Here is a 14,375-nt window from a genome sequence, read left to right on the forward strand (position 1 = left end):
AAGTTCTTTACTATAAAGTCTGTGTACATTATTACAGGGAAATATCCTTCTTGGAAATCTTATTCCAAGTTGAAGAAATGAGCATCGGAACGTTAGGAAATAAAGGTGCTGATTGGCCGCAGGAAAGAACGCATCAGAATAGCAAGTGTTCTTCCACGTTCAGTCTTTCACAACCAAGGACAGAAAGGATGGTGAGTTGGGATGCTACCCGCCCATTAAATATTTTAAAATTCTAACATAATTCTCTCAACCAAATGTCACGACATGAAATTTAAAGAGTCCATGCTTTAGTGATCAGTGCCATTTTTGTCCTCTCCTATTTGGTACCACCTGCCACACCTGCAGTCTAAAAAGCCACTAATAATAATTAGCCCACTTGGTTCCTTCTTTTAACTGGGTGAAGTTTGCTCACCATCATTTAACCCAAACTTTTCATGAGAATTCCTAAAAAAAACCAATGTGAATTACATTATGCTTCACCTGATATGGCTGTTCTAATGATGTCATATTATACCAGCTATCATATAAAACTTATAAGTGACACATGTATGTTTTAGAAAAGTATTTGTAGAAACTGCCTAAAGAGAAGTTTTGATGTAGAAGATACTTAGAAGGGTTATATATCCTATCTAAGCAAGGGTAGCTCCAGGCTTTGTGGGACCCTGAAATGTGTATAATTGGGGGAGTACTCTCTTTCCAAAAAGGAATAAAAAATTATGGATACAAAATGAGGGACAGGGCCTTCGGAAGAGGTCTGTGAAAATGAAGGACTCTGAAGCTTAAGCTTCATTAGCTTCATATAATCATTTTTTTTGTTTGACCACTTAGAGCATTAAACAAGCCCCAAGCCGAAACCGACCAAAAACATGCTAAAATGTAAACGACTGACATGAGCCAGGAACTTCACATAATATGACATTTCACCTGTTTATTTACCATTCTAATTTTTATAAAAGTAGAAACTGAGACTCAGAGAATTTAGTAACTTGCTCATAGTCAGCTCACGGCTCTCATTGAAGCTGAGATTCAAACCAAGACAAACTAAATCTTATGTTATTTCCACTACAATACTCTGCCTTTAAGATTTCCCAAAAGACAAAGGGTTTAAGTTACTTTGGAGAATGCCCCTAGAAAATACCTGGAAATGCTCTGTGAATACTTGAAACTGATGTGACAATTCACATTTGAGAATCTCACTAAAAATACTGCCCTAAAACTGTGTTTAAAAGGCATGAAGAGGGGCCAGCCCGGTTGCCGAGTGGTTAAGTTTGCACACTCTGCTTCGGCGGCCAAGGGTTTCACTGGTTTGGATCCTGGGTGCGGACACGGCATCGCTTGTCAGGCCATGCTGAGGCTGCATCCCATATGCCACATCTAGAAGGACTCACAACTAATAATATACAACTATGTACTGGGAGGGGTTGGGGAGAAAAAGCAGAAAGAAAAAAAAGAAAAAGAAGATTGGCAACAGTTGTTAGCTCAGGTGCCAATCTTTAAGAAAAAATAAAAATAAAAAATAAAAGGCATGAAGAAACAAATGCGCAACTCTTGGGTTATCTTCTGCTCACTAAATGACACAGATGAAGACAGGAGCTCTTAGAGTCTAGGAGAAATGTGGTTCTAATTAGGAGAGGAAAATTGAGGCAGAATCAGAATCTGGAGGTAAGTCAAGAATTACAGACTCTCAGGAAAGGGCCTGGCTGTGGAAAGACATTGACAGCATGAATGTTTCACAAAGTATATCCTCTCACTACATGTCCTATGTGATTCTACCTTGCCCTTGTGATATATCAAGTTTTAAAGATAGGAAAATAATGACAGTTGGGTCATATATTATTCAATATTATATCCATATCTTGTATTTACCAGTTTAGCCTCTATTTTTTAAAATGTCCCGTAGAGGTATCCCCTCCTTATCCTAAGATCCCTAGAAAGTAGATGTTTTATCTTTATCTTTTCCTCACTCACAGAATCCAGCACTGTGCTCTACAGATAGTAGGCATTCCTTAGAGGTTAATTGCCATGGAAGATGGTGTTGATGTGTTATTTTTGACAGGCCACCATTTTCTAACACAACAGAAATTCCATAATACAGATGTGCTGTGATTCTATCATATTCAATCAAAGACTTCAGAATAAAATTTTTGGCAATGGCTAGAGCTAAGGCAAGAACTGATCAGATGTAGTTCATTGTACTTTCAGTCAACAAGCTCTCATTGATCTTGGAGTTACTTTAAAGACCTGCTGATTCTGTGGTCTTAGGGTCATTGTGACCTCAAGCTGTAGCTAAAATCAGTCCAGTCCAACAGGAATTTCAAGAGCACCAGCACAAAAAAAGATGACTTAACTGAAAGGAACAAGAAGGCACACATTTTCCAGAAGACCTCTTTATTCTTAGAGTAGAAATTTCCCTTCAAGATGACAAGCAGTTCAAACTCTCCAGGATCTTACTTGTCCTCAAAAACAAGGTGAGTCTTTGACAGAAGATGCCAAGTGGTAACTACCCAGGAGGGAAGAGAGGGTCTCTACCATTAACCCAGGCTAAAGGCAGATATTGTGGCGTGTCTTCCCACAGAAGTTCTAAAATAGATGACAACTACTTGAAGGAATTGAACGAGGACTTAAAGCTGAGGAAGCAAGAACTACTAGAGATGCTTAAACCTCAAGAAGATAAGAACAACCTCTTATTCCAGAAGTTAATGTCTAACTTGGAGGAAAAACAAAGAAGGTAGGGGCTCCCTGCTCAGGATTTCCTAGAGGAAGAAAGGTTGAAGAACTTTAATCCATAGGATTAGCAATGAAAATTTACATTTTTAAAAAAAAGTTTAGACATTCACCCATCGTAGGTAAAGAATTTGTAACCACAAAATCAGAGTGGCAAGGAGCCCTTTATTTTCTTTTAGTAAAATTAAATATGACTCAACCCTCATCTCACAGGGCTACAGTTCTTCTTCTTCTTCCCTAGGGTGTCCACCCAAGAAACAGATAAAAGCCTTTAGTATTTTTCAGTCTATCTTGGTCTCACTGATAGCTCTTTAATCATGTTTGTGGAATCACTTTAGGATAGATGACTGCTCTTCCCATGCCAAGCAGTGGAATGGCAATCTTTTCTGAGCCTAGGAATCCTCTGGACTGGGGTCTGACCTCTCTAAATATACTACCCCATTGAGGTCTTAACTCTTCAGTAGGGAACTCACTGTTCTTGGGACCCACCAACTCTCTGTTTTCTTTCTAGTCTAGGAAAATCTCACCTTAAGTGGTCTACCTTCATTTTCTACCCTTACCATAAGCATCTCAGGGAGCTCAGCTTTTGGAGAACAAAAGTCAAACAGAAAGTTGTGGTCAAGCATCAACTGCTTACAAACCAGAAACTCAGACTTTTCTCAGGGCAAGAGAACACAAAAGCTTGCTTCTCTCCTTATAATGGAGGAGGGAAAACTACAATTAACATAAACATAAATTAACTAATGCCTTTAAAGGATATCCTCTCTAACAGTCAAAGACTTGCTATTGATTCAGATTTTTTTAGAAACTTCTTGATGGCTTGGATTCTCTGGGGGCTACTGTAAGACTGTAAGTGGTTTCCCCAACTACCTCAAATGTCTTTATAAGAAGAAGTAAAGTGAGGGAGATGGACAGGAATGGGGTAGGGAATCATTCTGGGATTTATCTTGAAGACAATAGGTTCTTCGACCTCCTTCTTCAAAAGTGCCCCTTTTACCCCAAAAGTCATACACCAAAACATTCTTCTGAAGGAATGGAGAGGAATCTCATTGGCTGTTGGATATCAAAGTTTTGAGCATTAAAAAGCACAGAATTCATTATAGAACACAGTATTCATTACAGAGCGTACAGATAAGGCAAATGTCAATTAGGAATGGAATTGTCCTATAGAGACCATCTATAGCCAGAAGGACTCCCATAACTCTTGTGATTTCAGCCCCCATCTCACTCCTGTGGTAGAGTACTTTCTGACTGGTTGCAGAATATTAATATTCCTCTTTATGAAGTGTTATGTTTTATGATGTCTCTCTCTTCCTCCTAGTCTGCACATCATGAGGCAGATCATGTCAGGGAAGAGTGCTGAGGAATCCTCAGTCATGGAGCTCATTAAAGAAGCAGAAGAGATGAAGCAGAATCTGGTAAGACATTGGTGGGCACTCCAGGGCATGGCGTCCTGAACAGGGTTCAATTCCATTCCTGTCGCTGGATGTTTAATCTGACAAGGAAAGACAGAGTGCTCATCTCTGGCATCTGATGCTTCAACTCTCACATCTCCGTGATCTAGAAAGTCCAGAGTGATCTGAAGGGAGTCAGATGAAACACTGGGGAGAACAAGGACCAGCTAGCAAAGGTTCTTTTTCTTTGACTTTTTAAAAAATTTTTCATCTGGGGGTTAATGAACACAAGCATATTAACTCTTCACATTTCAGAAGGAATAGAAAATACCTACCAAAGTAAAAGAAAAGAAGTAGTTTTCTCTGAGAGATTCATGTAAGATTTTTAAAACTTAACACTGTATAAGACCTTAAGAACTAGAAATTAGTGATCTAAGCCACAGAAAATTGCCATAAGATTAGACTATCAAGTGTTGTAAGTGTAAGGAACTCATTTCTATTGATATGTATACCACAACTACCATAATTAAAGTTATTCAAAATTATTTTTTTTGTATTATCGTCATCATCAAACTCATGACTCATGTTCCTGGATTTGGGGTTAGGCCCATTCATTGCCTTGCTCTCTGGTTTACTATGTCCCTGAACTCCTCTCCTCCCTTTACTCACTAATTTCTTCCAACTTCACTTCAATGACTGGACAAACACATGTTTCTGTTTGTTTGGTTTTCTCCTCCTCCAACAGGAAAGGAAAAACAAGATGCTTCGGAAGGAAATGGAGATGCTATGGAACAAGGTGTGCCTCTAAGGATCTCTTGAAAGTATTGTCTCACGGACCATAATGCAAAGAACTTCCCTTTCCTTTGCTCCCCAACCTCATTTTCTCATGTCTCTGCTCCCACCTATGCCTCATGCCAATCCATTCTTTGCATGGCAGCCAGAGCGACCTTTCTTAAACAATCAAATCATGTCACGCTTCTTATGAAAACCCTTTACTCTTTATTGTGGCATAATCTGGCTCTTGCCTACCTCCTAGTCCTCTCATAGAAGTCCTCCTCTCCCACACTGGCTTCCTTGAGCTGGTTTCTCAAACATACCAAAACCTTTCCTATTTCAAGGCTTTTGCTCTTGCTTTCCCCCCAGGCCTATAATGCTATTTTCTTATCTCATCCTTCAGGTCTCTGCTTAAATGTCACCTCCTCAGGCAACCCTCCTTGTTCACTCCATCCAAAATAGGACACCGCCCCCCCCCTTTCTGTTATACAACTCTGTTCGTGTCCTCCATAGTACTTTTTATAATATAAGTTTATTATTATTTTTATTCTGTTATAAGTATTATTTAACTCGTTCCTTGTCTCCCTGCCCCTCTCTGGAATGTAAGCTCCTCCAGTATCTTGTTTGCTTTGTGCATCTCTGAATCCCTAGCACTAGCAGAATGCTTGGAACATAGTAGACAATCAATAAATGTAAGGTGAAGGAACACCTAATTATAATTCTGATTTTGCAATAATCATGGCATTGTTTAAGATAACAATAGTAGGGACTTTTGCTGGAAAACCAGGCAGGGATGGAAATTCCCTTGTGGTCTAAGGCCTTGGGATCCAAGTGCTTTTTCACAAACTGCGAGACTAGAAGAGCAGGTTGTGTCTTGTGATATAAACAGGTGTATGGTGTGATATCTGACTGTTTTTTTCATCTCACCTTTCCGCACATAAGCAAGATACCATCGAGCCCTGCATCTTGTCCTGAGATCTGCTTCTAGTTCTCAGTGGCAGCTACAAATCAGTTCTATGAATTGCCAGAAGTTATAGTTCCTGAGTTCTTGAGTCCTCATGATAGGAAATGTGCCAGCAAAATTCCTCTATCAAAATCCAGTTTCTCCAGAGCTCCCATAAGACTTTTTATAAGGGATGTCCATACACTTTAGCTTGTGATTGACTTTTCCCACCTGTATTTTTAGACAGGAAGAAATGGAGAGAGAAGAGCAGAATGCTGAGTGGTTAAGAACAGGCTTCAAAGCCCAAGAGATCTGGTCCAAATTCCAGCTCTGCTTTCCTAGCTGTGTGACCCTAAACAAACGACTTAGCCTCTTCAAGTCCCAGTTTTCTCATCTATAAAATGGAAATAAAAATAGTCATGTGAGGATTAAGTGAAAATGTTTGTAACGTAGTAGAGTAGTATAAATAGAGTAATGTAGTAAGTAGCTCACAGTAGTAACTGGCATATTGTAAGGATTCAGTTAATAGTTTTATTATGATAAGTACACTCAAGGGATCAAACGGAATGGCTTGTTTTATTCTGAACCCCTTTGGTAGGATGCTGTTCACGTAAGGCCCTGAGAACTTGCTGACTGGCGGGAACCAAAAGCCTTAACCCATATTGGTTTTCCCCCTCCCTCACTAATTCCCACCAATTTAAAGCTTTGCAAAAATGTCTTTCTACAGACATTCGACACAGGAGAACTTGGTGATCAACAAAAAGCACCACAGATAAAAAACAAGGCAGACTTGCAGGATGGAAAGGCAAGTGGACTGCATGGCACTTAGAATTTCAGGGTTGTTGGTGCCACACAGCTGGAAACAGCCTGTTGATAATCAGGGCTAACATGGGTAGGCAGATAGGTAGGATCTACCTGGGCCTGTAGGGTACATCAGATTTACTGTCTGCTGAGACATTGCATTTCTTTCCTGGGACCTCCTATTTCTTTGGCTCTCTTCTTTCATCCCAGGCTCCCAAAACCCTCTCATCACCTAGGAAGACCAAGAATGAACTGGAGACATCATGCAGGGAAAGTGAAAGAGACAAGGAAGGTGGTACAATCTCTCTGAATGGGAGTGGGTTTAGAGCTGATAGATTAGAAATCTTTAAGGTAGCAGCAATCTGCCTAAACTATGGTGTGCTCCCGAACTGATGCAAAATTTTATAGGAGATCTGGTTCCCTTGGAATATTATATTTGAGTCAGAGTGACACTGCAAGTTTCTGGGAAATCATATTAGCTAGGACAAAGTGGGAAAAGCTGTACCAACCATGACAGCTCTGCAATAGCTATGTGATGTCAAAACACTTGTTAATTTGTTTTTGAACCTTTATTTAGCGGTATTAAGCTTGTATCTAATCTTCCCATAACTAACTCATTCACAGAAAATGATCCTATTCATTTAACTTTTAGCTTTTGGAAAGTGGTTTGTACAGGTGAGGCCAATTTAGAGGATTGTGCAGTTGAAACCAATTTATAAGTGAATCTATGACACCAGATTTTTGTAATAAAGTCTTTGCAGCATATGGAGAAAACTGATTTCTGATCTCAATTTACTTTGTCACCTAGAGGCTCTTTATTCCACCAGGAGAAGCAACAGAGGAAAATACCATGGGGCAGGTATCAGGAACAAGCCAACATCCTTCAGGTACTAACATCTTCCAAGGCTGGACATGGGGTACCATTTCGCTCATACAATATAAAGCCTTGTAGTTTCACAATGTTAAGCCTGATTCCCTCATCTGGATTACCAACTGTCCTGCTAAAAGAAATGTTTCATGGGAAGATGGCTGGAGAAAGTTCAGCTTCACCTTGAGTAACTTGGGATAAATAGCATATTTTCCTACAGTCATGATTTTGTTCTATTTGAAATGGAAAAAAAATCACATATACCGTCTGCCCAACTTTTAAAGGCTAAGCATGATGGGATCATTTTTTAACTTCTGAGTTAAAAGGATCTGGGTAACAGTGGATCTAGACAAGCCAACACTATGTGAGTAGTTTTGAAAAATGTTCTCTTGTAGAATGACTTTTATAGCAAAATGATTGAGCTGAGAATGGAAGCTTTGAAGAACTACCGGAAGGCAGATGACCTGAAATTATCATTGTACTTACAGCAGAATTCTGAGACAAAGCAAGCATTTTTTAATCCTCCTGGATCCCAAGGTAGGTAGAGTATCATAGGTAAACAGTTTGAGGTTCATTTTGTTTTATTTCACATGGGAGATCCCATTATTTATAAAGTGATCAACACAATGCCTGGCACACAGGAAGCTGAATGTTAGTAGTGTCATAATAAATTTTATCATCATCATCATTATTATTATTATTCAGAAGCTCTTATACCAAGGTTAGGATTCCTCTGGAGGAAATGAAATTTTCCTTTGTAAAGGCTAAGTAATACATTATGTACTTAGCATACGTAATTAATAAATAGTTGGCACTTGATAAAATATTAGTTTCTTCCTCACCTCTTCCCCTTTCCTACGAATTAGAGTAGTTTGGTCCCATGAATTTTCTTGGAATAGAATTCTGCTACTTCAGAACAGCAGGCCAAGGAGATAGACATCTGACAATGGTCACAAGTTTCATCAATCCAGATATTCTTCTGGGAGTTTCAGCATTTCCCTCCAAAGAATTTATGGCATCACTAGAGGAAATGAATGTAGCCACAGGCACAAGTGACCCAGTGTTCCTGTGTTTTACTGATTGCACGTTCATTGAGCACTGATTATAGACCAGTTTCATTTTCTAACAACACATGTACAAAAATCTTTGGGTTTGTTTGTGCCCAAGTGGATCTGAAATCTGAGTCCTAGATTTTGATTACGTTGACCTGTTTATAACCTAGTGTTTGATTATTGAAAAGAAAACAAAAGAAATATTGGTTCTCTTCATGGAGAGGTTTTTAAAGTAATTATGTTGAAATATTGTTACCAACAGTGTTATGATAGGGAGGTGGTTTTGTGGTTCTCAGTGTTTCCCAACTTCTGTGTCACAGGGACTATTGTTTATTTGATATTTTCTGTTTAGACTGACTTCTTTAATTTCTTAAATGCATTCCTTGAAAATAAAATTTATATTACTGTTTTAAATGAAAAATCAATATAGTTTTCCCCAATAATAATATACAGAAAACAAAATCTCAATGTTTTGACAAGATGCTGAAGCCTGAGACCTGTTTTATCTTTATTAGGAAATGAGATTAGCAAGATAGAGTTTTAAAGAAAACCAGCATCAAAATGAAACTTTCTCCTTGATGCCATCAAGTTTGAAAGAAGTGAAAAGGAAATAATTTTCTCATTGTGATTTATAGTATTTAATGCTGTGTTCCAGCACCTCCTAAATTTATCTCAGCTGCTACCTAAAATAATCTCACCATCACATTTTGGGAAATAGTATTTTAATTGAAAAGGCACTGGATTTAGAGTGAGGTACATGAGTTGCAGGCCTTACTCATGATCTGGGAAAGTCATTTAATTTCAGCTTTTTTCTTTATCTAAAACAGCCACAACACATCATAGAGCATATTGAAAACATTTGGTTTTGTGTAACCTCACAATGACTCTATGGGGTAGGTATTATAGAACAAGAAACAAGTTCAGAGAAGCCAGGCTTCTGACTCCATATCCAAAGATGATATCCATATCATCTCCTAGGATATGCTATAAAATGACAGTGTTAAAGTAGTGATTTCTCATCTCTTCCACCTCTAAAGGCTATGATTTGAATCCAAACATCACTGTTTAATGTATAATCCTCCCAATGAAGAATCATACTCCCTAAGGTCAATCTATTCAGTAATAAAACAGTTCAGGGGGCTGGCCCCGTGGCCGAGTGGTTAAGTTCACGCGCTCCGCTGCAGGCGGCCCAGTGTTTCGTTGGTTCGAATCCTGGGTGTGGACATGGCACTGCTCATCAAACCACGCTGAGGCAGTGTCCCACATGCCACAACTAGAAGGACCCACAACAAAGAATGTACAACTATGTACCGGGGGGCTTTGGGGAGAAAAAGGAAAAAAATAAAATCTTTAAAAAATAAAATAAATAAATAAATAAATAAATAAAACAGTTCAAAACGGTTGACAGGTTAGTAATTCTGCATTTAGCCCACTGGGTGGCACCAATCACATCTAGGCTTCTAGACCACAAATAGTGGTAATTCAGGAAATGTGAAATGCTGTGGGAAGAGATTAGCCTTCTATTACCCTTAGGATAAAATGTGCTACATTTAGATATCAAATGAAGACAGAAAGAAACTATTGATGTTTTCTGTCATGCTCCTCGGCACCGAGGTGTGTTACTGGCAGCCTCTGTTAGACCATATGAAATTCAGTATTCTGCAGCACACTCCTCACCCGTTATTCCACTCTGTGAACTACTGTTTCCTCGATTCCAAAAACAGCCACTGCCTGCTTCTTCCACAATCCCTATCTAATACTATTTCTTTCTACCACAGATAAATGAAGTGATTGGAACACTGAATTAAACAATTGGTTGGCCAATTGCACAAGCTGGGATTTTTTAAAGTTTAGGCACTTAATAGTGTTCCTGGCTAGTGTTCCTTTTCTTCTAGTTTCAAAAAACTTGAATTTCACAAACCTGTCTGAAAAAAAGGGTGGAATGTCATTTTGGACACACCTTAGGGTACAGGCCCTTTTGTTCTAGGCATTTCCAAGTAGAGGGAGGGTTTCTCCTATGGCTTTTGGCCAAGAACCCCTCCTTCCACATCAACTGCCCCGTGTGCTGGTTGGCTGCGTTGCAGTGGTGTGATCTACACAGTTGGCAAAATACAACCCAGTGTTAATATTCCTGACTTTGTTACGCTTCAAGCAATCCCTGCTTGCAAATTCCCTTGAGGTCCAGATTGTAGGATTACCGTTGTTATCAGTTTTAGCTGTTTAGCATACTGCATCACCTAGTCTTATAGAAGAGGAAAACATTTTATAACTACAGTGAAGTCTTTCCTTTTGGTGTTTCCAGAGACAGGTCACATCTGAAGGGATTTACTTTCCCACCGGTGTAAAATTACAATTTGACCCACAGGGGTGGCAGCCCTTCCCTGGCTTCTGTAGAGTCAAGAGAGCAGTTGGTGGCCTTTGGCAGTCATCTATCTTAGAGAGCACCGGCACCAAGCAATCTTCAGATTCAGCTGACTTTCCCATCACACCTGCTGGTGTTTAAAGAGGAGGTTTACCTTCAGTGATAATAAGATATTTGATTCTGATGGCCTTCTTTTCTCTCCTCCTCATCCCACCTCCCAAAACCTTTGCATTTTTTTTTTCAGCTCTTTTGAGAAGAAGCTGAAGGTTAGATTTGAATATTTTGCTACACTTATAAATTCAGATGAAAGGCCAGTGAGGTGAGAAATGAATACTCTTGAGACCTTATTTATTCTATAGCTCACTCTGTTCTGAAAGCAAGTCATTCTTCCCGCTTGTAACCTTTACTTCATTTCAGTATTACTCTTCCTGATGGCTGAAATACACACCAGCAGGTGCTGCCAAAATGAAAATAGTAGTGTTAAGCTAAACTGCTGAAAGGCAGGGGTGGAAACCCACAGCTAGCTCAAATCTAGGTCTTGGATAAATAGTATTACTCTCAAATACAGGCTTTTTTCCAGCTTTGAGGCAACTCGAACCTTTTGAAAGTCAAGGTTAGGTTTATGGTATTAGTAGGTTATGAAGTTAATTTCTAAACTAGGTCATTCTTTCACTTCCTATAAAATGCCACATAAGTCCAGTAGAAGCATAAAAATTCTCTTTCTTAAATACAACTTTTTTTTGAGGAAGATTAGCCCTGAGCTAACATCTGCTGCCAATCCTCCTCTTTTTGTTGAGGAAGACTGGCCCTGAGCTAATATCTGTGCCTATCTTCCTCTACTTTATATGTGGGACGCCTACCACAGCATGGCTTGACAAGCAGTGCATAGGTCTGCACCCGGGATCTGAAGTGGCGAACCCCAGGCCACTGAAACAGAACGTGCGAACACTACCACTGCGCCACCAGGCCTGCCCCCTTAAATATAAATTTTGAAGGTTAAAAAAAAAACTATACCTTTATTAATAGTATGATTATTTCAATGAGTGATAATAGATTCCAAACTGTTTTGCATCACACACTCAGGAGAGCAGCAGGATGTCTAGGATAGGGTTCTCATACTTAGAAAATAGAGGATGCCCAGTTAAATTTGAATTGTAGATAAATGATAACTTTTTAGTATAAATATTGCATGGGACATACTTATACTAAAATTTATTTGGTGTTTATTAAAATCCAGATTTAACTGGATGTCCTACATTCTTGTCTGGCAACCCTAACCTAGGACAGACTCACTACAGAGCCTATTTGGCACCCTACAATTCTCCCTTTTCCCCTTTTCATTGCCTCCCTACCCCCCTCTATCTCAGCCTGTCATTCTCTCTGCTTCCTCTTTCTCATCCCTGTCCCCGCCTTTATCGTTTGTTTGTTCTCCACTATCCACAGTAGGCCATTTTTGTGGCATATGTGTCTGGGTTATGTGAGGGTGTGTATACATCTTCATGATTTATCATCCCATTTCTTCACTTAAAAGTTGTATTAGAAGTACATTCTGTAGTCTCTCAAATAAAATTGTTTTTACTTGCATGTAATCCTCAAATGATTTTTTTCCTGTGGGACATGAGCTCTCAACAGAAAAAAGGTTTACTACTCCAACTTTAAAAATATTGTTGGGTTAGGGGCCGGCCCAGTGGTGTAGTCGTTAAGTTCTCACGTTCCGCTTTGGCGGCCCGGGGTTCACCGGTTCAAACCCTGGGTGTGGACATGGCACCGCTTGGCAAGCCATGCTGCGGCAGGCATCCCACATATAAAGTAGAGGAAGATGGGCATGGATGTTAGCTCAGGGCTAATCTCCCTCAAAAAAAATATATACATATATATATTGTTGGGTCAAGTTATTTTTTAAAACAATAATTAGAAAATCTACATCCATGCTAACACCAGAGTCAGTCCTATAGTGACACAATGACACGATACTGTGATGAATGTTAATAGCCTTGCAACTCACAACAAAACTAGTTTTTCTCTCAAAGGAAGCTCTCATTTTCCTAATGTTTGCCACCAGGTACTATGGGCGCCACAACCATGGGCAGAACAACTAAGGCAAAAATGAATCTAATGGGGTAAGAACTATTTTCTTTTCAAAATCATTTTAAAGACTTGACTACACAGCGGGTGTAGATTTTTGGAATGCATTTGTTAACATACATTCTGATTTAATATTTTTAGGGGATTTGCAAAGACACTTTGATGTTTTAGTTGTCTTTTTCTTCTGTTTTTCTCCCGTCTTAGCGAATTCTGGGATCAAAGACCTACACAGAACAACAAGGAGCTAAAGAAAGTCAGTTTGATGGTCCAAGAGGGAGGCTCCTTTTTCTGAGGTCACTGCAGGATGAAGCTCTGAAAGAATAGAAAGCTTTCACTCCATTTGCTTTGGACAGATTTAAAGACGAGGTACAGCCAATGGTGTTAATTAAAATCTCTCAAACCTTTGTTTCAGTGTTGTTTCCCCTCTCTCTCTCTCTCTCTCCACCAAACTGGGTGGAAATGCTAGTTAGATGCTTGGCCTTAAGCATGTCAGGAATTTCGTTATTTAGGGATTGTAAACAGCTTCTGGTTATTTTGGTAGCTTTTCATATGCATTTGAAATGATATGATATTATATGATATACAGTGGTATGATATGATAGCTTTTTAGAGCATTTTGAAATGACTAGATTCAAACCACATTGTATGTTCTTAATAAGTCCATAAAAAGTCGCTCCTCTCCACCTCTGAAATGTCTAATTCTGGGCAGATCCGCCACTGGCAAAAGAGCAAAAATAGGTACAAAATAAGGAAAATTATACTCCATAGATTCTCCTTACTCTCTCACCAACCACATCCTACTGCCCTGTTGATTCTGCCTCCTAGTCACCTATTCCTCGAATATCTTCTACCTTCCTTGTACCACTGTGTTAGTTCAGGCGCTCCTTGCTGCCTGGATTACCACAGCTTCTTAATTGGTTTCCCAGCTTCCAGTCCCTCTAATCCATCTTCCACGGCACCAGCACCGCTGAAACTCTCTCTTCTAAAACAGAAGTGAGGTCATGTCACTTCCCTACAGGTTTCCCGACTTTAGTATAAAGTCCAAATTCCTTCACAGATCAAGTAATGATCTGCCTCCTACCTATGTTCCCAGTCTCATCTCTCACTCTGTCCCCCCTCCCTCATACATCCTACATTGAGCTTGTAGGGGAGGAAGACATTCCCTCTACCCACACTAGGTCCTTCTGGTCAGATTACGAATTAAACTGACATGAGACAGAATAACAGGAGAAAATTAAACAAAGCTTTATAACGTGTATACATGGGAGAGGCCCAGAAAAATTGAGTAACTCACCAAAATGGTGGAAGCTCTCCTCAGCTAAAGGCAAAGGAGGATGTTGGGTGTAGGGGGAGTCAGTTATGGGAGATTCCC

At 39.5% G+C, this 14,375-nt stretch overlaps 1 protein-coding gene across 1 annotated transcript; it reads left to right on the top strand.

The window, feature by feature from the left end:
• Positions 1-2,418: 2,418 nt before the first annotated feature.
• On the top strand, positions 2,419-13,327 carry CCDC196 (coiled-coil domain containing 196). Its single transcript, XM_046647155.1, is given in 11 exon segments — positions 2,419-2,468; positions 2,576-2,728; positions 4,046-4,142; positions 4,864-4,914; positions 6,563-6,640; positions 6,847-6,928; positions 7,447-7,523; positions 7,900-8,041; positions 12,981-13,016; positions 13,019-13,038; positions 13,208-13,327. Coding segments are annotated over 11 exon segments (906 nt in total).
• The last annotated feature ends 1,048 nt before the right edge of the window (positions 13,328-14,375 follow it).

Source organism: Equus quagga, chromosome 20, assembly GCF_021613505.1.
Source record: "Equus quagga isolate Etosha38 chromosome 20, UCLA_HA_Equagga_1.0, whole genome shotgun sequence".
NCBI classification, from domain to species: Eukaryota; Metazoa; Chordata; class Mammalia; order Perissodactyla; family Equidae; genus Equus; species Equus quagga.